This window comes from Myotis myotis, unplaced genomic scaffold (assembly GCF_014108235.1).
Source record: "Myotis myotis isolate mMyoMyo1 unplaced genomic scaffold, mMyoMyo1.p scaffold_m19_p_7, whole genome shotgun sequence".
Classification (NCBI taxonomy): Eukaryota; Metazoa; Chordata; class Mammalia; order Chiroptera; family Vespertilionidae; genus Myotis; species Myotis myotis.
In genome coordinates, this window is record NW_023416379.1 from 91056914 (window position 1) to 91079907 (window position 22994).

At 46.4% G+C, this 22994-nt stretch overlaps 1 protein-coding gene and 1 pseudogene across 16 annotated transcripts in view; one reads left to right on the top strand and one right to left on the bottom strand.

The window, feature by feature from the left end:
* Window positions 1-550: 550 nt before the first annotated feature.
* Window positions 551-8974, top strand: LOC118660778 (annotated as a pseudogene).
* Window positions 8975-10825: 1851 nt separating this feature from the next.
* Window positions 10826-22994, bottom strand: part of RNF8 (ring finger protein 8) — a 45695-nt gene continuing 33526 nt past the window's right edge. For 4 of the 16 annotated variants that reach the window (XM_036316298.1, XM_036316296.1, XM_036316292.1 and 1 more), the window contains 3 exons: window positions 22799-22906; window positions 20553-20757; window positions 10826-11294 (listed from right to left, as the gene is read on the bottom strand). In XM_036316298.1, coding sequence (XP_036172191.1) covers window positions 11152-11294; window positions 20553-20757; window positions 22799-22906 — 456 coding nt within the window. In that variant the 3' untranslated portion in view covers window positions 10826-11151. Of the gene's footprint in view, window positions 11372-13186; window positions 13493-13680; window positions 14251-20530; window positions 20758-22798; window positions 22907-22994 lie in introns of those variants that run through there. The other 12 variants (XR_004968717.1, XM_036316288.1, XM_036316290.1 and 9 more) reach the window with 12 other exon arrangements.

Below are 22994 nucleotides of genomic sequence, written 5' to 3' on the forward strand. Positions count from 1 at the left end.
TCTCCCATTCCATAAGTTGCCTTTTCTCTCTGTTGATAGTATGCTTTGATGCACTAAAGGTTTTAATTTTAATAAAGTCTAATAAGTATATATTTATCTTTTGTTGCTTGTGTTTTTGGTGTCATATCCAACAAAATCATTGCTAAATTCAATGTCAAGAAGATTCTCCCCTACATTTTCTTCTAAGAGTTTAATAGTTTTAGGCTCTTACATTTAGGTGTTGAATCCATTTTGAGCCAGTTTTTGCAGCTGGTGTAAGGTACGGATCCAACTTTATATTTTGAATATGGATATCCAGTTTTCTCAACACTATTTGTTGAAAAGACTGTCCTTTCCCCATTGAATGGTATTTTGCGTCTTTGTCAAAATTCATTTGGCCATTGGTTTGCAACTTGGCCTCTCCCAGGCACCTCCAAGCCCAGCACAAGTAGCAGGTTGCTGCTTGTAGCTCATGCCCGGTGGCTCTGAGCGGGCACAGGCAGTGGCTGATCTTGGCCTGCACCTTCCTGGAGGCCACGGAGCCAGCACACCTGGTGGACAGTTTCAGATCATGTCAGAGCACCATCCGACCACATCCAAGAGCGAGACATTCCAGGACCGAACTCATCAAGCACCAGAACCCACTGAAGTGAGTCCTGTTCCATGGGGTTGGCCCCTGCACAACAGCTCTTCTGCTGCGGTCACAGCCAGTTCTTGCAGCTGGTCCCTGCAGCCAATCAGCCTGTGAATAAACCCCTCCTATTGACGTGCCAACAACAAAGAGGCTCAACTACAACAGAAGAGTGCACACAGCCCACACTGGGAGGAGGGGGCAGTTTGCGATTGAAAATATAATTCGCCCTGGCCGGTTTGGCTCAGTGGATAGAGCATCGGCCTGTGGACTGAAGGGTCCCGGGTTCGATTCTGGTCAAGGGCATGTACCTGGGTTGTGGGCACATCCCCAGTGGGGGTGTGTAGGAGGCAGCTGATCGATGTTTCTCTCTCATCGATGTTTCTACCTCTCTACACTTCTCCCTTCCTCTCTGTGAAAAATCAATAAAATATATTTAAAAAAAGAAAATATAATTCAAGGGTCAACTGTACTGTATTGTTTTATATATATTTATTATTAATTATTTTACTTAAATTTATTGGGGATATTCTTGAACTTCAGAATATCCTTCGGTCCTTTTTTTTTTTTTTTTTTTACTATTTCTTTCTCCTTATTGAGAATCTCTATTGTTGATTCACTGTAAACATAATTTCTCTGAGTTCTTTGAACATAATTAAAATAGACCTTTTAAAGTTTTTGTCTGCTAAATTCAATATCTGTGGTCACTCAGAGTCTATTTATATTGACTGATTTTTTCCTCTTGAGTATTTCTTTGTGTATCTTGTAATTTTGTTGTTGTTGAGAAATTAAACATGTTAGATAATATCTTGCTTCAACTCTGGATTCTAATTCCATCTCTCCAAAGGTTACTTACTGTTACTGCAATTTTTTGTTTATTTATTATTTCTCTGCTTAATAACTTGTCTGGGCTAAATCTATGAAATCTGCCTCTTCTGCACTATGCAACTGCTGATATCTCTGTTCTGCTTTGTTATTTTTTATTCTTATTTTTATTTCTTGTCCCTTGTCTGCATAGCTTAGTGGTTACCCACTGATCAGAGGTTGTGATCAACCACCTGAAGCCAGTAAGTCTTCTGTCCTCTACTGGTAGATCTACTGTATGTCTGGGTTGAGGAGTACGTTCAACATTGAGGCCATTTTCAAGCTTTATCCAGCTTTCACTTTTCATTGATCCTTTTGAATCTCCTCTGCACATACATAACATAACCTCAGATTGTCAGGAGTGTGGCACTGACCTGAGCCCTCTCTGGTCTCCTCTGGGGATGTATGTAGCCTCTGCCCGGAACGTGCATGCCCCAACCGAGACTATAACCTCAAGCTAGTAGAGCCATTGGTCCCTCTCACTTGTCTGCCTCTGAGGTTGTCACTGTCCACTGCTCCAACCTGGGTGAGCTCCCATTGGTCCCAGCACAGGAGTTGCTGATTCTGATTGCCCCCAAATTTAGAACCTCTGTATCAAATAAGCAAAGGAGTGTGATGGAGCAGCCACGGGCCACACCACCACAGATTTCCATCATTCTTACCTGAAGCTCAGCGTTTTTTTTAAGCATAAATGCTTCTCAAATTATTGTATGAATTTGTTTGGTTTCTGGGGAACTGAAATGGTTATTTTTGCCAATTTTTCACTTGTCAACTATTACTTTTGTCGCTAGTTTCTTTCTGGGGAAAGGCAATGCCGTTCTCTTTACTTGGTCATACCTGGGAGTCCTGCCTTCAGTTTTCTTATTTTAAATGCTCATTATTTTCCAAGGAAAAATAATATACAAATACTACCTGCACAACATGTTGTTTGTTCATGCCTTTACTTCAAAACATGGACAACGTGCAAAAAGGGAGTTCAAGGGGAAAAGTCAAAGACAGAACCTCTGCTACTCACAGAACTTGTAACTCTATAATGTTCTTATCATGTGTTATCAATAATGTTATCCTATATAATAAAAAGCTAATATGCAAATTGTCCCCTCAACCAGGAGTTAGACCAGGGGGTAGGGCCAGCCAGCCAACTGTCTGCAGCCCCTCCCCCTGGCTGGCCCCACCCCTAATCGCCCCCCCCCCCATCGGGGGTGGGGTTGGCTGGCCAAACGCCCTTGGGCCCTCCCCTTGGCTGGTTCGGCCTAGGTTAGGGCGGGTCGGCCGGAACCACCTGTGCATGACGAATTCGTGCACCAGCCTTTAGTGTTAAATAACATCCTGTGATAGTTAACACAACCATTAGACATGTTTGAAGCTGCCTAGTCCACCCTTCTGGACTGCACACTTGTTCATGTTACAAAAGGTCAAGCTGCCTAATGGAGAGAATAATTCTCATTTGGACTGTTGGTTTATAAAACTTGAACCAACAATGGAAACAGCTCAGCCTCTTTTGTTTGTTTGATCAATAAAAATTTTTTGATAGAAATTCCTGGAAAGCCACAAAGATAACTGAGTTATCAATGTGAGAAACACATCAATTACTAAGTGCAGAGTTGCCCAATGGTTAGCCAGTTACATCACACAAATGTAAGTAGATGGAAGACTATAGTTATGCATTATTTATTAGTAGATCTAGTGATACTGTAATTCTGAAGTAATTATGAGTAGGAATAATATTTTGAAATATCTACAGCAACTTTAATGTGATATGAAAATAGCTATGGTTTCTATTGGTTGCCCACAGTATTATCTATTGCTGCGTAACAAATTGCCCCAAAATTTAGTAGCTTAAAACAACGCTTATTATCTCAGTTTCTGAGGGTCAGGAATCTGGAAGCAGCTTATCTCAATGGTACTGACTCAAGGTCTCTCATGAGGTTGCAGTCAAGCTGTTGGCCAGGACTACAATCATCTAAAGCAGTGGTTCTCAACCTTCCTAATGCTGCGACCCTTTAATACAGTCCCTCATGTTGTGGTGACCCCCAATTTCATTGTTACAAATTGAACATAATTAAAGCATAGTGATTAATCACAAAAACAATATGTAATTATATATGTGTTTTTCGATGGGCGACCTCTGTGAAAGGGTCATTCAACGCCCAAAGGGGTCGCAACCCATGGGTTGAGAACCGCTGATCTAAAGGCTCGACTGAGCTGGAAGATCCACTTCCAATCTCACTCATGTGGCTTTTGGCAGAAGCCTCACTTACTTGATGAACCTGATTTTATTCTGGATGGCAATTTGTCAAGTGAAAACCTATAATCCCAGCCTCCCTTGCTAGGTGTTACCATATACTATGTTCTGGCTCCTGAGGTATAAGTAGAAGTTGTCAGAGCTTCTGGGAAGTTTTAGAATTTCCCAGATAGTTGCTGACTTGGATTATTAGGCAACCACTAAGGATGGTAAAGGGGAAAGAAAGAACCCAATTTTTTTTTTTTTTTTAAAATATATTTTATTGATTTTTTACAGAGGAAGGGAGAGGGATAGAGAGTTAGAAACATTGATGAGAGAGAAACATCGACCAGCTGCCTCCTGCACACCCCCTACTGGGGATGTGCCCGCAACCCAGGTACATGCCCTTGACTGGAATCGAACCTGGGACCCTTCAGTCCGCAGGCCGACGCTCTATCCACTGAGCCAAACCGGTTAGGGCGAGAACCCAAGTTTTTAATAATGGAGCCTCCATTCAGCTTCTTGAAAGGAGAAGGGCTTTTTTCAGGGCCCTGGATTAGCCTAACCCAGTGATGGCGAACCTATGACATGCGTGTCAGAGGTGACACGCGAACTCATTTTTTTTGGTTGATTTTTGTTAAATGGCATTTAAATATACAAAATAAATATCAAAAATATAAATCTTTGTTTTACTATGGTTGCAAATATCAAAAAATTTCTATGTGTGACACGGCACCAGAGTTAAGTTAGGGTTTTTCAAAATGCTGACACGCCGAGCTCAAAAGGTTCGCCATCACTGGCCTAACCTAATTCTGATGTGCATACATTATTTCATTTCATCCTAACAAAAACCCTGGGAGGAAAGATTTTATTATCTTTTTTTTTCTGGAAATGAAGTTAGAAGATAGATTAGTTGACTTGCCCAAGCTCATATGGATGGTAACATAGAGCAGGAATTCAAACTCAGGTTTGTCTGACTCCCCAGCCAGTGCTCATGACCTCTAGACTACAGGGTTATTTTGCAGTGTGGGCAATCTAAGTTCTCTGCACTATCAATCTACACATATAAAAGCCTAAGCAACTGTTACGACCGGTCACTATGATGTGCACTGACCACCAGGGGGCAGAAGCTCAACACAGGAGCTGGCCCCTGGTGGTCATTGCACTCCCACAGCCAACTTCCCACAGTCGGCCAACCTCCTGTGGTCCCTCCCCCTAACTGGCCGGCCCTGATTGGCCCTGATCGGGACCCGCCAGCCAACCTTCCACGATCCCTCCCCCCAGACTGGGCAAAATGGCTCCGATCGCTGGCCAGGCTGAGGGACCCCATCTGTGCATGAATTCGTGCACTGGGCCTCTAGTAATGTTAATAATAGCAATCATTTGGTGAGCTCTTTCCATGTGCCAAGCACTATGCTACAGTTTCATTTAATCTTCACAACTTCCATGAGGTAAGTGTTGTTATCCTCATTTTACAGATGAGAAAACTGAGGCTTAGAATTTTTTAAAATATATTTTTATTGACTTCAGAGAGGAAAGGAGAGGGAGAGAGAGATAGAAACATCAATGATGAGAGAGAATCATTGACTGGCTGCCTCCTGCACACCCCTACTGGGGATCGAGCCCACAACCTGGGCATATGTCCTTACCAGGAATCGAACAGTGACCTCCTGGTCACTTAACCACTGAACCATGGTGGCTGGGCAAGGTTTAGAAATTTTAGATCATTTGGCTTAAGCAGAGACATAGGTGGCCGAGACATAATCTAATATATATTTCAGAAAACCACATTATCAGGTGTGAAAAATGGATTAGAGAGGGAAAGAGCAATGAGCAGGGGTTATTTAGAGAGCTATTGAAAGATTTTGAGAAGAGGGAAGGCCTGGAAACCTGTGCATTCTGTCCAAGGCCTGGGTTTCAAGATGTGTGGTGTGTATGTTCTGAGGGAGCTCCTTGTGAGCCAGGTCGCCTGCAAGAGGGTGAGGTTCAGAAAGTACTTCTCTCTCTCCTCCCTAATATTTCAGGGAGATCCTTCCATTCCCTCTTGTCTCTCACCTCCTTTAGCTTCAGGAACATTCACTGTCCCAGGCTTACCCTGAGTTTGTGAAAGGAAGAGAATGAGTTGAAGAGGTGACAAACCCATTTGCTTTAGAATGTCCTGAAAACCTGACCAGTCCCACCCATCACCAAGTTAGGTGTGGTGTCAATATTCACCTCAGAAACACGTGACTGTCTCCCTGGGCTGGCGTGTCACCTGAGGATCCCTCAGTGGTCTAGGGCTCCTGGTGCCGGCCGGCACACACAGGACTCACGGTGTTCTTGTGTGGTGAGGAGGGGATCTTCGGGGCCTATCCTCCAGGCTGAGGGCCAAACTGCCTCAGGGATGCGTTGAAGGCCCTGGTGGGAGCTGGGTAGAGGCCCAGGAGAGTTGATCTCCAGAGAGCTGGTCCCTACATCCTAAGGGGAGGTAGACTGAGAAGGCTCTGACACCCAGGCCCTGGAGGTGTGAAATGGGGCTCTATATCTTGGTGTGGCCTGGAGTTTGTGAATGTGAGGACACACTGGTGAACCACTCCCACAGAATCTAATAAAACCTTTGTGGGAAGCTTTTGACCTTTTGACCCCTTACTAGAAAGGAGGTTCACAATACCTTTTTTGTTTTGTTAGGTGCCATACCCTAAACACCTAGAATAGTGCCTAGTAAAGAATGGGCATCCAAAAACTATTGCTGAATTGAATTTATGTGAAACATCCAGAATTCAGAATTTGGCTGCTATATGACAAAAAATTCACAGAACTGAAGGGAAGTGGACAGCAGGGATAGTGGGTCTGGAAATTGGATCTGAATTGGGGATCTGGGTTATACTGCTTGGAGATTAATGAACTCCCATAACCCATTGTGGGTACTGTTTGGGGATGCTGCAAAGGAATTATAGCATCTGTGTATTTACTGACCACCTACTACAGGCCCAGCCCTTCGGATTCATATGTGCTTCTAAACTGCAGAATTACCCAGCTGGTGATGCTCAATGGTTGAGCGCTGACCTATGAACCAGATCATGGTTTGATTCCCAGTCAGGGCACATGCCTGGGTTGTGGGCTTGATCCCCAGTGGGGGAGGAGGGGCGTTCAGGAGGCCCAATGATTCTCTCTCATCCTTGACGTTTCTATTTCTCTCTCCCTCTCCCTTCCTCTCTGAAATCAATAAAACTATATTTTAAAAAACAAACTGAAGAACCAAGTAAATAAAAATAAATAAATCGCAGAATCAGCAGCACAAAGCAGCTCATTATTTTCCATCAACACCAGAACCCATCTTCTCCCCAGGAGTCCCTACTTCTATTGCTTCAATCCCCATTTATGGAAAAATCAGGAAGGGTTGACCACATGGGAAGTTTTCTTTCTTTGAAAGAAGCTAATTAGAATTCAGAAGAGCAAGCCCTTGGGCCACTGTAACCAATAGCAGCAAGCTGCTCAAGACAGGTTAACAAGCCTGCATTTCTGGGCAAGGGACAGTCATTCCAGGATTCTCCTAATCTTCTTAGGTTAGGACCACCATGCAAGTTCCTTCTCTTAAACCTAGAGTTCCAGCGAGTGCCTAGGTTATCCTTAGATACGCAGTGGGAAGGTTCTCGCCAGTCAGGCTGTCAAAAGCAAACAGGCAGTTGGAGAGAGCTGCCATCCCAGGCACTTGCAGCTATGGTGACTGCCTGACTCATTGTTCAGAGGAGGAAAAAGTAGTGAAAGAGAAGGGCTGGAGATAATGAGCGGATGTGGGCCTTTCTATAAAAAAAACACAGCAGCTTCCAATCAGAAGAACAGAGGATGAGTATCCAGCTACCCAACCCACAAAGGGCAAAGTCCCTGCCCTGGCAGAGTCTGATTGCTGGGATGAAGCTCGCCTAGAGGCAGAGCGGAGCGGGCCTTTCTAGGTTAACGTAATCAGATGGATATGGGACACCTGCCACTCACTGCAAAGTGCTTCACAGAGCGTGCTGGCTGCATTCATCTGCTTAATAAAGGCAGAATCTGAAACAAACCCTCCTTAGCCAGTTTCTCAGAGCCCTGTGGTAGAGAACATGCCTCTAATTAGAGCCCTCTGCACAGTGGTGGGGCTCAGCTATGCTGTGGTTTGGTGCTGCAAGGCAGAAGTTACCATGTATTTTTCTAGGCAAGCAAAATGTAGATGATGTTTAATATCAGAAATCTCTCCAGGGAAAGAACATACTGTAGCTCAGAGAAATAATGCAAAAGTTTGAGTTAATTTTTGGTTTGAGTCTTTTAAAAATAGAACACTCAGGTTTGGTTTGTGAGCAGTGCAGGAACTGGAAGAATTATTTGGGCTTTCACAATAGCACACCAGAGTATTTCAGACGTCGTAAAGAAACTGAGACTCACAGAGGCTGAGTAACTTGCCCAATGTCACACAGTTACAAATGACAGGGCTGGAATTCAAGATCGAGCCTGAAATCCGGGCATGGGCCCGGACTGGGAATCGAACCGGCAAGCCTTTGGCGCATGGGGCGATGCCCAGCCCACCGAGCCACCCTGGCCAGGGCAGGAGCTCACTAGTAACCCGTGTGCCCGCTGGGGAGGAATGTGGCGTTCCGAAGGGGGAGGTTGCCAGGCACTGTGTCCAGGCGCCCAGGGAGAGGATGGTCAGCCTGAGATCAGCCTGCCGACGGCTTTCAGGCCAGGTCCCATGTTTCTTCTTTGAGATCTTCCCTCTAGTGAAGTGTGTCCGAGGGTGCTGACTATGACTGTCCTGTGAGGAGTGGATGCACTGGTCCTCAGTGTGGGTGTCCTGAGGTCGTGTCCGTCACCACAGGACCTTGGAGGGTGGCCACCATCACCATGGGGGGCAAGGAGACAAGTGTGAGGACCTCAAAGTGGGGTATGTATGTAAATATGTAGAGAATAAACAGTTACGCAAGAGCCAGTCCACCTTATAAATACAGAGCTCGTGTGTTCACAGCTGTGTTTTCTAACACCCAACATAATTTCAGGGGCAATGAAACATATTTTAAAGTTAATTTTCTCAAGCCCATCTCTTGTCAAAAAGTAAATGGCTATTCATACAAAGTGGCGGCTGCGCTCTTTTTCTTGGATGCTGGGGAGAAGATCAATTTTACCTGGGACAATGGGTTTTATAAAATTGGGAGCCTAACCAATTTCATTCTTATTTCAATGCAGATTGTTGGGCCTTCAGTGGAAGTAGTTACATTACAGACTATTATGGAACCAGACTTACAAGACTATTACTAACAAACATTTAGAGAAAGTTACATCTGTGAATCTTTTTCAAAGAAACAGACAGAGGCGCATTGATTTTGAGAGAGAGCTCCCAGCATGTGGGCTTCCAGATTTTCCTTCTTTACTTTATGGGTTCTATGTATATTTGTTGTTGTTATTTTTGTTGTTTTACTTAAAAGGATATATTCTGAGATTTATTTAATAGAACTTTCTGGGGAGCTGTATGAAAAAAAGAGTTTGAAGCAACCTAGATCACAAACAGACTGGAAAAACAGTTATGGTGCAAACACATAATGGGATGATTGGCAGCGGAAACATAGACAGAGGAAGTTCTCAGGTACTGACAGGGAGTCATTGCCAAAAGCAAGGTAAGAATAATGTGTAGCTTATGATCAGTTGTGCAGAGGAAGAGGCCACACATGCGTGTCTGCCTATGGAGAGACGTCTCTGGAGGACACGCGGGGAAGTGGGAACTCGGCCTCTGTGCAGGGAAGTGGTCCCAGGGGCAGACGGGCAGGCATTTCACTCTGGGTTCTCTTGTACTTTCCATTTCAAACCATGTGACCACAGCACCCATTCAAAAGTGTGTATCTGGGGAGCATTTGCGATCTTGCTCCCTGGCATTTGTCAGTTTGGCTTAAATAAACTCTTATAAAAATTAAAAAGTGCATCTCTACTCTTTTAAAAGTGATTATGATACGTGAACTTAAAAAATGAATTAAGTAGCCCTGGCCAATGTGGCTCAGTTGGCTGGAGCATTGCCCCATACACTGAAAGGTGGCAGGTTCGATTCCCGGTCAGGGCACATACCCAAGTTTCGGGTTCAATCCCCAACAGGAGGCAACTGATTAATGTTTCTCTCTCACATTGATGTTTTTTTTTTCTCTCTCCCTTCCCCTCTCTAAATCAATTAAAAAAAGAATAAGTCAACATTTATATATGCCCATGCAATCACATAAACAAAATACATGTATAGGATAAATAGGAGATTATCACATCAAGATGGTAATAATCTTTCTTTCTCTTCCCTGTTTCTCCAGAATTTTTACAATGTGGTTACGATGGATATTTTTGTAGTATTGTTTTCTGTTTATTTACTTCTTCCTTGACTAAACCAGTAATCAATCAGTACAAATGGCGAGACAGGCGGAATTGAAGACGAGGGACTCCAGCATCCCAATTCACAGTATACTCAACAAAGGAGAAAACCTACCAGCCTAAAAAATTGTCCAGTCAATAGCTTCCAATCCTTTATGAAAACTACAAAGAACGATTCTCCAGGTAGGCATAAAACGGTAAAGGAGAATCCCTCTCCACCCAGAAGCAAATCACAGCCTGACATAATGCAGTTCACAATACTAATAGCTCCTTGCTTCTAACGACTACTCTACAACTTCCTGTATTGTCCCTCATTCTCATCACTGGTAACCAAGGATACCACAGGTTTTCCCTAGCTTCTAGCTCCCAAATTTCAAACTAGTTTTCTTTCTGCTTAGGAGGTAGCGAGAGAGATGACTTCTACTTTTTTTTAAATGCACACACATAAAAGCATTACCCGTGTTTTCTGACACAATAAAATAGACTTGGAAACTACTTCCAAACCCCAGCTGAAGAAGGGAAGCCACCCCGTCCCAAAGCCAGGGAAGCAGGGCCCTAGCTCTGGAAGGAAAAGGAAACACAACAGTCAGGGCTTCCCAGAGCCCATCTGCGATGGCCATGACCTTGGGCCCGGCTCCTTGGGCTGACATTCACCGAGTCTATCATCTGATACAGTCACTTTCTTGGTTGCAATTTATGAGCTGCCAGTGTTTACCTGTGAGACTGTCTGGGAGCTGTAAGGGAAGGAAGATAAATACACCAAAGCCCAGCTGAGCAACTGTTAAGTTTTACATTTTATTTCCAGGAAACAACATCTTGTTTTCACAAAGAGGGGTGCCATCCTCTCAAATAGAGGCCGCCTTAGCGTCAGGGGCAGCCACGGGGGTACATTCAAGCTGTCCGGAACAAGGTCAGCAGAGGCACCAAAACAGTAACAAAATAACAACAAATTTAAAAAAGCAAACGGAACTACATAACCATTCAACACGCAGTGAGGCAGAGTCTGTTGAGTACCCGGAAGCCGTAGGGCGGTGGGTACGGGGTGCTTCAGGTGATGGGGCAGCGGGCTGGCCAGCATGGGAGGCTCCTGACGGACGACTTCTTACTTAGACTTTGTCCCACGTGGTTCTCCCGCGCTCTGCCCGGCGCAGCCCAAGACAGTCCACAGAGGATCCTTGAGACCGCCCCGCGCTCCGTTGCCTGGCAGTCTTTCAAAGGCCCCCGCAGCAGTCTTCACAACAATCTCTGTGCTTTGGAGGGAAAGAGCAGAGAAATAAAGACGAGCTGCATGGGCCTTCTCTGGCCTCCCCACAGACCAGCCCCTGCAAAGAGAAACAGGTCAGATCATATCCCTCTGCTCAAAGTCCGCTCCTCACTTCCCCCAGAGTAAGAGCAAAGTCAAGGGCCTTCCCAAGGCCTATCAGGCCCACACGACCTGCCTCCTGCCCCACGTCCTGCCCCCTTCCCCCTCCTCCATCACTCACTCTACTGTAGCCAGCTGGGCTCCTTACCGTTCGTCCTACACTCCAAGCAACCCCAAGCACACTCCCCCTCTAGTCCCTCCCTGTGGGACCCTCTCCCCCAATGCAGCGGCCACTTCCAAAGAGCTTTACAGCATGGCCTTCTCTAGGTAGCTCCCCACACTTGTAGCCAAATGTTTTGAAGAACTTGTTCATCCTACTCTTGTCTACTTTAGCCCATACTCATTCTACTCATTGCAAACTGGCTGCTGACCCGCCAGTCCCCCCCACGCCTGCTCTGTCCAAAGGGCACTTTTCCGTCCTTATCTTCTCAGCCGCAGTCACACTGCCCACCCCTCAGCTCGTGACCACTCGTAAATGTGCATTCACTGGGGAACACTCTCCTAGGCCTGAGACCACACACAGACAGATACAACCCGTCCTCAGTTTACAAATTGAGGGGCAAGAACACACTAACAAATACAATTTCAGTATTGTAAGTACTTGAAGTAAATAAATAGGGAGATGTCTAGAATGTAATAAGGGCTAAGGGTGGGGTCAGGAAGGCTCAAAGCACACCACTCCGATGGCCTGTCCCACACGCCCCCTTTCCCACCTCTGGCCACTCACCGTCTGCCCTGCACACTCCTCTTCCACCACCCGCACCTGCAATGCTGGCATTGCTCTGGGCCGGGACCTGACCCTGGGCTCTGACCACCCAGACAAGATCCCCAAATCTAGACTCTTCTGGGCTCCAGGTCCACATATTTAAATGCCCTCAGGCACTCTCAACTCACTTTGGTCTAAACAACTTTAGTCTAAAACTAAACTCACCTCCCTGACAGCCTGCACCTTACTTCAGCAAATGCACCATCATCGCCCCGCTGCCAGGCAGAAACCGGAGTGATCCGCAACTCTGAGCTCCTTCGTTCCTCACAGCAAACCAGCTCCACAAACCTGTAGATTCCACCCTCTGACCCACTGCTCAAGTCCAGCCACTCGCTGCATCCCCACTGCTACTTCGCTGGCCCAGCCATCATCCTGGGCCAGAGCTGCTGCCTCTGGTCTTGTTCCCATCCCCATGTGTCATCTTCACTGCACCCCATTAACCTATCCAGAAAAGTGTAACATGGACAGTCACAGCTCCACCCAAAACCTTCTGTAGTTCTCCCACGGCCCCCAGTCTAAATCCTGCGGACAGGCTAGGGGACCCTTCACGGTCCACCAGCCTCAATGCTCAACGATCTCTAGCACCCTGCCGTCCCGCCCTCAGCACCCCTTGCTTTCTTGCTCTTAGCCCCTTTACCGGTGATATACACCCATCCCCCTTTCACTTCCCTTCACTTCTCTGCTGTCCCTGGGCCTCTGCCTAACACCATTCATCTCTCTTCTAATAGCGTTACTACAACCGGCCAGGCCCTGCGTCTGGATGAAAGCTCTGCTCCACCAGGCAGGCTGCAGCGCCCACCCACTTCCATTCCAGCACCTGACAGTAGGTACTAAGAAAAAGGAAGGGTCCAGAGGAAGGAAGTGAAGAGCAGTTTCTTTGGGGTTGGTTCTGGTTCAGGTTTCATGGGCCAAAAGTAAAAAAAAAAAGGTCCAAACTCCCCAGGTAGAAAAGCAGGAGGCTGTTCAAGCAGAAGCCCGGGCCAGAAACAGGAGCATGCCTGGTCTTACCAGACGTCACAGGAGCCACAGCAACAGGCACTGGACAGGATACAGTGCAGCTGATGCAGAGATGCCTCCTGGTGACGGACCTAACCCTATGGGGTTCCATGAGGGAAGGACGAGGAGGAAACGGTGTCCCTGACGGGTTCATGGGCATCTAGAACACCCGCTGATCGGAGTGTGCTCTAAAAACACCCGGCACAGCCAGCGTTAAGCATCGGGACCAAGGAAGGCCCAGGAGGAGCTGCTTGGGTAATGACAGACGCTACATTCACACAAGTGGTCTCCCACAATAAGAGGCTCCTGGAAGCCTGTCTGAAAAGCCAATTGAAAGGTGCACGTTAGCGGGAAGAGAGGATCCACTTTTTAGAGCCAAAATAACTGTTTTATCGTTACAGAAAACAAAACCAAAAAGGCCAGGAGGAACTTCTGCTGTGGAAACAGCAACGAGTGAGGTGAAGCCCCTCCTGCTGGACCCCCGCCGACCGGAGCTGCTCACTTACTTCTCCTGAAGCTCTAGGTGTGCTCAGGTTCCTCCCCTGGGCCCTTCTCTCCGGCTGGTGGGCAAGCCTTGGCCAGCAAGCACTGGTCTTGCCCTCAGTACAACGTGGTGGTGTTGGTGGTGGTGCTGGTGGGCGGTGCTCACCAGAGTTCCTGACTCTGCAGGCAGGTAAGCAAAGGTCAGCCTGGTCTCTTCTCTAGCACGAGGCGTGGTTCCCTTAAACCCAGCCAGGCACGCATTTGGGGTGCACCGACGGATCATTATGCCAGGAAGGCCCATCCCCTAAGCCGTGAAAGCTTGTCCAAGGGCCTGCGGTGAGGTGGCAGCTTTCGGTGAAGGAGAGAAGACACTCCTCCACAGAGCACTGGTCGGAACAGGCTTCACCTCCCGATGGAAGGAGACCATCCAGAAACCTCAAGGACTAGAGTCAACAAGAAATGTGAGTTCGGAGACTCTGATGGTCACTCCATATATTCCAATTCATATCTTAGAAGCTGACTTCTAAGATCACAGTACCTTCGCCACTGGGCGAACAGTTCCTATGCTGCCCTGTCCCTTCCACCTGTGCAATCTTTTTTTAAAAAATATTTTTATTGATTTCAGAGAGGAAGGAAGAGGGAGAGAGAGATAGAAACATCAATGATGAGAAAGAATCATTATCAGCTGTCTCCTACACACCCCACACTGAGGATCAAGCCTGCAACCCGGGCGTGTGCTCTGATGGAATCGAACCGTGACTTCCTGGTTCATAGGTCTATGCTCAACCACTGAGCCAAGCCGGCCAGGCCCCAACTATGCAATCGGAGATGCCAATAAGGGCGACGAGCGAGACACCACTTAAGGGAAAAGGAAAGGAAGACCAATAGGAGACAAAAGAGGAGGAGAAGGGAAGGAAGAAAGGAGGGGCAGCAAAAGAAACCATCAACAACATGAAAAAGGAACCCATTATACTCACCAATAATACATTTGATAAGAGGTTAATCTCCAAAATATATAAAGGACGTATACAACTCAACACCAGAAAGACAAACAATCTAATTTAAAAAATGGGCAAATGGCCTGAATAGACACTTTTCCAAAAGAGGACATACAGATGGCTGAGACATGAAAAAAATGTTCAAAGTCACTGATCATCAGAGAAATGCAAATTAAAACAACGAGGTGTCACCTCACACCTGCCAGAATGGCTACCATTAATAGTATATACACCGAGTGGCCAGATTATTATGACCACCTGACGTTTGTAGGCAAATTAGCTATAATTTCGCGCTGAAGTTGCTAGAGGGCCAGACCATTATAAACAGGGAAGCAGGTTGTTTACCACGACAGTAGAAGTGGTTTTTTTCCTGAACATATGGGTAAACAACGCAATTTAATGGCCTTTGAATGTGAGATATGTATTATGATGAGTGGCCAGATTATTATGACCACCCATCAGTACTTCGTTGGGCCACCTTTTGCCTTCAATACTGTGGCAATTCTTCTTGGCATTGACTCCACGAGATGTTGAAAGGTGATGCGAGGAATCTGACACCATGCCTGATGAATAGCACTGTCCGGTTCTGTGAGATTTGATGGTTGTGGAACCAGCTGCCTGATGGCTTTTAACTTTGTCCCACAAATGCGCAATTGGATTGAGATCTGGTGATTGGGGGGGCCACCTAAGCAAGGTAAAGTCTCCCTCATGTTCTTGAAACCACTCCTGCACAATACAAGCACCGTGGCATGGCGCATTGTCTTGTTGGAAGAAGCCGTCTCCATTGGGATACGCCATCAGCATGATAGGATGAACTTGGTCAGCAATGATACTTAGGTATGTTGTGTTATTCAGACGTTGTTCCACACGAATTAAAGGGCCCAAATCATGCCAGGAAAACATGCCCCAAACCATAACACTGCCCCCACCAGCTTGAAGGGTTGTACTCATGCATGTAGGGTGCATGCTTTCATGCTGTTTCCACTCTGCCATCTTCATGATGCAACTGGAAATGTGATTAATCGGACCATATGACTTTTTCCCCAATGCTCGACTGTCCAATCCTTGTGTTCCTGTGCGAATTGGAGACGTTTTATCTTGGTAACTGCAGACAGCAAAGGTGTTCGAACAGGCCTTTGGCTTCCATATCCCATACGATGCAGTGTACGGCTAATTTGCCTACAAACGTCAGGTGGTCATAATAATCTGGCCACTCACGTTCAAATATATTCCCTGTTCAAAGGCTGTTAAATTGCGTTGTTTACCCATATCTTCAGAAAAAAATCACTTCTACTGTCGTGGTAAACAACCTGCTTCCCTATTTATAATGGTCTGGCTCTCTAGCAACTTAAGCGCAAAATTATAGCTAATTTGCCTATAAATGTCAGGTGGTCATAATAATCTGGCCACTCAGCGTATATCGACAAACAAGTGCTGGCGAGGATGTGGAGAAAAGGGAACACCAGTGCACTATTGGTGGGAATGCAGACTGCTGCAGCCACTGTGGAAAACAGTATGGCATTGCCTTAAAAAATTAAAAATGGAACTGCTCTTTGACCTAGTGATCCACTTTGGGAATATATTCTAAGAATCCTGAAACACTGACCAGAAAGAATATATGCTTCATAGCAGCACTGTTTACAATGGCCATGATCTGGAAACAGTCCAAGTGCCCATCAGCAGATGAGCAGATAAAAAAGCTATAGTACTTTTACGTAATGGCATACCACACAGTTGAAAAACAGAAGGATCTGTTATCCTTTGAGACAGCATGGATGGACCTGGAGAGTGTTATGCTAAGTGAAACAAGTCAGTCAGAGAAAGACAAATACCATATGATGTTACTTATATGTGGAACCTAATGAACAAAATAAAATGACAAACAAAATAGAACCACAAGCATGGATACATGGAACAGTCTGACAGCTGTCAGAGGGGAGTGGGGAGTTGGATGAAAGAAGATGAAAGGATTAGCCAAAACCATATATGTATAACCCACAGACACAGTCAACAGTGTGGTGATGGCCAGAGGGAAGGGGGTGCGGGGGCTGGGTAGAGGGGGGACGAGGGGGATATGTGGGGACATCTGGATTAGTGTCAACAATAAAAAAAAGAAGAAGAAGAAAGCCCTGGCTGGGTGGCTTTCTTCTCCCTCTCTACAACCCCTCCCTGTTCCTCTCTCTCTAAAAATCAATAAAAATGTATCCTCAGGAGAAGAATAAAAAAAAAATCTCAATTTAGAAAAATATATATAAAAGGAGGGGCAAAAAATGGAGGGTGGTTTTGGACTATAAAGAAAAAAAAACTTCTAGAAATAAGCCTGCCAATTTTCTATCCCATGACAATTCTGTAAAAGATAAATTTGTAGAGTCCAGTGTTATACACTATTTGGATGCATGCAGGTGGATACCCCACCCCACGCTACCCTTGCTGAGAGCTACTGTCCCTTAGACCAGTGATGGTGAACCTATGACACACGTGTCAGAGGTGACACACGAACTCATTTTTTTGGTTGATTTTTCTTTGTTAAATGGCATTTAAATATATAAAATAAACATTAAATATATAAATCTTTGTTTTACTATGGTTGCAAATATCAAAAAATTTCTATGTGTGACACGGCACCAGAGTTAAGTTAGGGTTTTTCAAAATGCTGACACACCGAGCTCCAAAGGTTCGCCATCACTGGCCTAGGAGCAGGACTGGGTGCATTAAAAGTCCTTGCCAACAAGTCTTCTCTCTGGATGAAGTCAACTTGCCAGACACTCTGACTCTGCCATCCCCACACAGGCCTCCACTGGGCTCTCTCAGCAAGGGGCGATGGCAATATCAGGGACAGCCTTCCAAGTGGGCAGGCAGGCACTCTCTTCAGAGACTGCCAGTTTCTTGCGTCCCGTGCCGGGACCGCGCTCAGCTAGCTGCAGGAAACGGGCCAGGACTGACCTGGGCTGACCTTCCTAGAGACCCTCAACCTCTGGATTCGGGAAAGCTGTGGTTCATGAACCTCTCTCCCCACCTCAGCACACCTGAAGGCCATGGCGCTTTCACTAGTATTATAGTATCAAGGGAGCTGGGGAATGTGGTTTGAAAAAGCCCCTGGACTGGAAATCACTGTCCTAAAGGACCAACAGGGTTTTATTTCTAGAAAATTTGCTTTCTTCTTTTCTGAGCCCAACCCAGAGAAACTGCTGGGGAAAGCTAAAAGTGGGGGTGTTAACACTCTTGTCAAGCAACAAACATCGAAGGAGGACAGAACAACAGGGGAGGGGAGCCTCCACAGGGGGTAAACGTCTTTCCTGCAGGCAAGCCTCCCGTCAGCATCCTGGTGAGTTACAATTACTCATGTGCTAGCACTTACTGATGCTCCTGATCTGCCTCAGCCCCAGAGCACCCTTTCTTCACCTTAGCATTCTCCGTCTCTCCTCTATAATCTGGCCACCCAGAGTTTACAAGGGACCAATGGCTCGTCAGTCAAGAGGCACTGCGCCTCCCATGGGACACTTCACCAGCCAGGGAGGCCCAGGTGGGATGAGCCCCATACCGCCAGAGAGGCGGGTCTCCCTCTCTGAACTCGTGCTGAGAGCAACCCCTGCAGGAGGAAAAGAGCCCGCCAGTGTCAGCAATCCGACAACGACAGGCTTGCCAACCCTAGCTCCCAGAGCCTGTTTGGTCTTTTTTTAAATTTCCATGCACTGGGGATTACACCAGCTTTCTGTTGGCTAGGAAGGTTGGTATTTGAAATGAGACCTTCGCTCAGTCCCACACCGCAGACCAGTGCAGCTGCGGATGCTCTGGCGCGTTTCCCTAACCAGGCCTCAGAACTTCTGCCTGTCTCTAGAGGAAGCCTCAAAGCTGCGCTCACTGTGATAACTGCGAGGCTGATTGGCTTACGGTGCAGCTCCACGTGTTACCAAAAAGGCAGAGATACCCTCTTTAGCCTTGGAGAGAAAAGGGAGTTGGGTATTCTCTCCCTTTCCAGTGCTGCATGAAGCCATCTACGGAGCCTGAACTTTCGAGAGGAAACCTAGTCAATGGGCTGGATGAAGAAAGTATTGGGTGTCTCCCCCGCCCCGACAGGCCCAGCACACTTCAGCTCAAAGGCTGAGCCTGGTCAGCGCGGGGTGCCCAGGTCACTGCTCCCGCCGAAAGGAAAGAGGAAAGCGAACAGAAGGCACTCGCAATGCCCCAGGAGACCCGCTGCTCGGCACCATGAAGACATTCTACCTGGTGTGGACATGAGGGGCACTGCTAGGAACAAGCCATGCTTCTCAAACCTCTGTGCTCTGCTTGTGCTGAGTCCTCTGCTTGGAAAGCTGCCCCTTAGGGAACCTTTAACTCATTCAAAAGGCACTTCTTCCGTGAAGCTTCGCCCGCACTCTGCCTGCCCAGGCCGACGTGAGTGCCTCTTCCCGCAGTCTCCCAGTACCCTGCTGTGGACCTTGTCATGCTACCTGTGTCCCTCTCCACCTCCCCCACCGACCGTGAGTGCCGAGGCTGAGACAGTGCCTCCGGGACCATTGCATCCTGGCCCGTAGTACAGTGCTCCTGTGCCTGCTGTGGAAGGAGGGAGGTGCAGAGGAGGAACGATGGGATTCTGCCAGAATCAATGGCTCCTGGGAGGTAAAAAACAACTTCTGGGGGCTTAAAATGGGGCGCAGGTCAGAATATCTTCCCTGAGTGTAACAGGCTCAACAACACTCCTGTTCAGCACCCCCAGGCCTGTGACTGCCTCTGCTGTAGCTGACCACCTGAGGGCGTCTCATGCCACAGCTGCTCCAAAATCAGCATCAGATTCCTGGCCCAACTCAAAGTGGCTGCTCCCTGCGGGAGGGCTGGGAGAAAGGAAGCAATGGGCGAAGACCCTATTGCTAGCTGTGTGGCTTTTAAGCCTTCAGCTTCTCTGAACTTAGGGGAAGGTACATCCGAAGGCACATGTGAATAGGGGTTACCATGGCCAGGTGGTGGGAAGCACCTGGAATGGCAGCAAGTTTCTGGCTCTTCTCTGATAGGTCTTTATGTGCAGCCGATTGCTATCACAGCACTTTGGCTCTGCAGCTTTCTCACAAGGCAGTGCTACACTGATTATTAAAGGGACTTAGTGATAATCAAGTCCGCCGCGCTTCTGTGCACTCATCACGGCAGGATAACCAACCTTCTCATCCATTAAGTCCCTTGTGCTTTGCCCCGGGACATGTCCTTTCGCCAAAGGCCGTTCAAGCCTTAAGCAGAGCAGCTCTTGCAACCCTCAGCAGAGCAGGCAGCAGGGGTGATGAGGTCATTTGTTAAATGAGAGGAGTTCACAATGGAAGCATGGTTCGTTAGGGAGATTCACCCACCGCTTCCCCATTCCCTTTATCCAAATTCCCTCCAACTGGGAGACTTGTTGGTAAACATATTAGCACCCCCATTAACATGGCAGGATTAAACTTACCTGCCTCTGGTTTAACATTATGCCCAATTTGTGTAATTAAGCTGTGACTATCGCAGAGAGAACCTGTATATGTGTTTCCTTCAGGCATTCAAGTTGTGAATCTCTGACTTGTACACATCCAATTTATAATTGACTGTATACCCAACCCAAGGGTTTACAACACCTGGACAGAACTAAACTGTCTTGAACAACAGCACCATCTAGTGATCAAAACAGCAAACTGACTGACCACGTGTTTCTAATCACATCTTCTCTTACCCCAACAACCAAGGCACATACACTAAGTCTCCCCCTTCCCGCTGCTCAAGTAAGGGAGTTAATGCTACTTCAACTCTTTCTCAAACATTATCTTTAACTCCTTTTACTTTTCTCCCTTTCTTCCACATCTTCTTCATCTAACTCTCTTCCCCAACCAGTTGTAAGTCCTTCATTGAGGGCACTCACCTTCTTGTACATCATCACTCACCTTTTCGTCTCTTAATTAAGTCAGTTCGTCGTTCTTTTACTTCCGAACTCAGATTATCTACCATTTTACTAATGCAATTGTCCAGAACCAGGGAGGGGGTTTTGGACTTGATGTCCTTCCGACAAATGGGACATTCTACCTTCCTCTTCATCCATTCATTGATACAATAGGAGCAGAAACTGTGGGCACAGTTCAAGGTGACAGCCTGCAATGGGAATGTGAACACACATCAGAACTGTCAGGTTTACTTTCCCAGGGTCGGTGTGATCTCAAAGCTAAGCAAGACCAAGTGGATTTTCAACCACAATCTTTTCTAGAGAGCTTACAAAAGGTACCAGAACCATTTTGGGGGCTGGAAAATTTTTTAAAGTATGTTTTTATTGATTTTATAGAGGAAGGAAGGGAGAGGGAGAGAGAGACATCAACATCGATAGGCTGCCTTCTATTGGGAACTGAGCCCACAACCAGGGCATGTGCCCCGACAGGGCAGGGGATGGGAAATTTTAAGCTTCAAGTTAGATGATTTATTTTCTTTCTCAAAGTTAAATTCATAGACTCAGGCCCCAGGTGGCTGATTTGTCTGTCTTGTTCCACCAACTTAGGCCACTGCCAACATGGGTTAGCTGCCTTGCAAACAAATGTCATTGGACACAGGAAGAACTAGTAAGCGTGTGAATGTTTGGTACAAGCACATCACTAATTCTCTTATGGAAAACAAATGTGTGTCTTGCTAATGGGGAATTAGAACCTCAATTTTAATATAGAAAGGGGAGTACATACAGAAAATTCAGCATATAGGATGGTAGTCCTCCTCCTCTCTATTCAAAAGAAACCAAAAAAGTAAAATACACGTAAAGGCAACTAAAAAGGCTGAAGAAAAAGGGGAAAATAGAAAAACTGTAATGGGCTCCCTGCCAGTGCCTGACCCTGAGTGAATGAGCCTGTGAAGAGGGAGGAAGCAGAGGGGCCCTGTCATTTGAGGGGTTTCGCTGAGACCAGTGGTCCCATCTCCGCCGTGCTTTCATTCCCAAGAATATAAAGCATTATCTTCATTGCTCCTGTTTATGTACGTTTCCTAAGACACAACTTTTCCGAGGCTCAAAAGTCTTCATCCTCCTTTTAGGATGGCAGTGGAAAATGACACAGAAATAATGTATGTTTCAAATGCCAAGTTGGCCCAAAAGCCAACTAGGAGACAATCTGTATACTATAGGAGGTAAATTCTTATAAACAGCACTAAAAACCTGCCTGATTAAAAGGAAACCTCTTTCCAACACTGACTTTAAGAGGTGACCAGTAGAAAAGGTCAGGCAATATGCAGTACACAAAACACAGGCCATGATGTCCGTCTGGTTGTCTGTGCAGAAGCCCCAGCTTGGCTAACCCAGCCCCTGTTCCAAGCCCCCTTTCCTGTCTTCCCCTGGTAGAGTCTATAAACCAAATCAAATGACTAGAAATTATGGGGAAATTTATGACCTGAAGTCAAAGTGGATCCAGAGCAAAGAAACAGGTCTGCTCAGGAGAGAGTTTTTAGGAGGCTGGTAGACTCAACCTCATAAAGACCACCAGAAAAAAGGAAGCAGGGCCAGTATGTGACTTCCTCTGTAAAGGAAGCTGAAAAGCACTGTCATTTAACAACTCGAATTTAAACTTGTGGCATAAGATGAACTGGTCACAAATGGTACAATTTTCAAAAATAAGAGTCTGCAAAAATATGACAGGTAACTAATGATAACGTAGGAGAGAGCTGTTCCTTTTTCACAAGGCCTCAGAGTCCCTGAGACATATTCCACATGTGCTGAATTCCCAGTGCCCACACATCAATGACATGACCGCCCTGTTTAAAGGCTGTGCTGCACGCCCACTCTCAGTACGGCGCCCATTCATGGTGAGGAGAAGCTTTATTGAGCAGCTTTATTCTGATTCTTCAAAAACTAATGCCATATGGCTCTGTTTTCTCCCCAACAACAGAGAGAAAGGCTGTTTTGCAGCTAAAAATATTGATTATATCAAGTAAATACTCAAGAGCAAATGAAACAGGAAAAGGGACAGGAAAGTTAAAGAAGACTACAAGAATAAATGAGAAGTGGCCACCTCTAGACATCACTTTGCAGTCAGATAGCTACAGGAAGTTCCCGCAAGAAAAAGCTCTTCCCAATGTTTCCCTACAGCAGCAGCAGCCTGTGCCGCTGAGCTCCCAGAGTCGGGAGAGGGGCAGGCGCGCGGGAGCCACTGTTCATAATTACCTCAATAAAGTATTCTGAACAGATAATACACTGTAGTTCGTTCTCTAGCACGTCATTCATGTGGCTAAGAACTTCCTCCTTCTGTGCTTGCACCTTCTCCTTCTCTTCCTGCAAAGACACAACCAACCCCACCCGTCATTCGGGAGGACCAACGAGAATGCAAAACAGGACAGGGAGCAGGGCTAATCATCTGGAA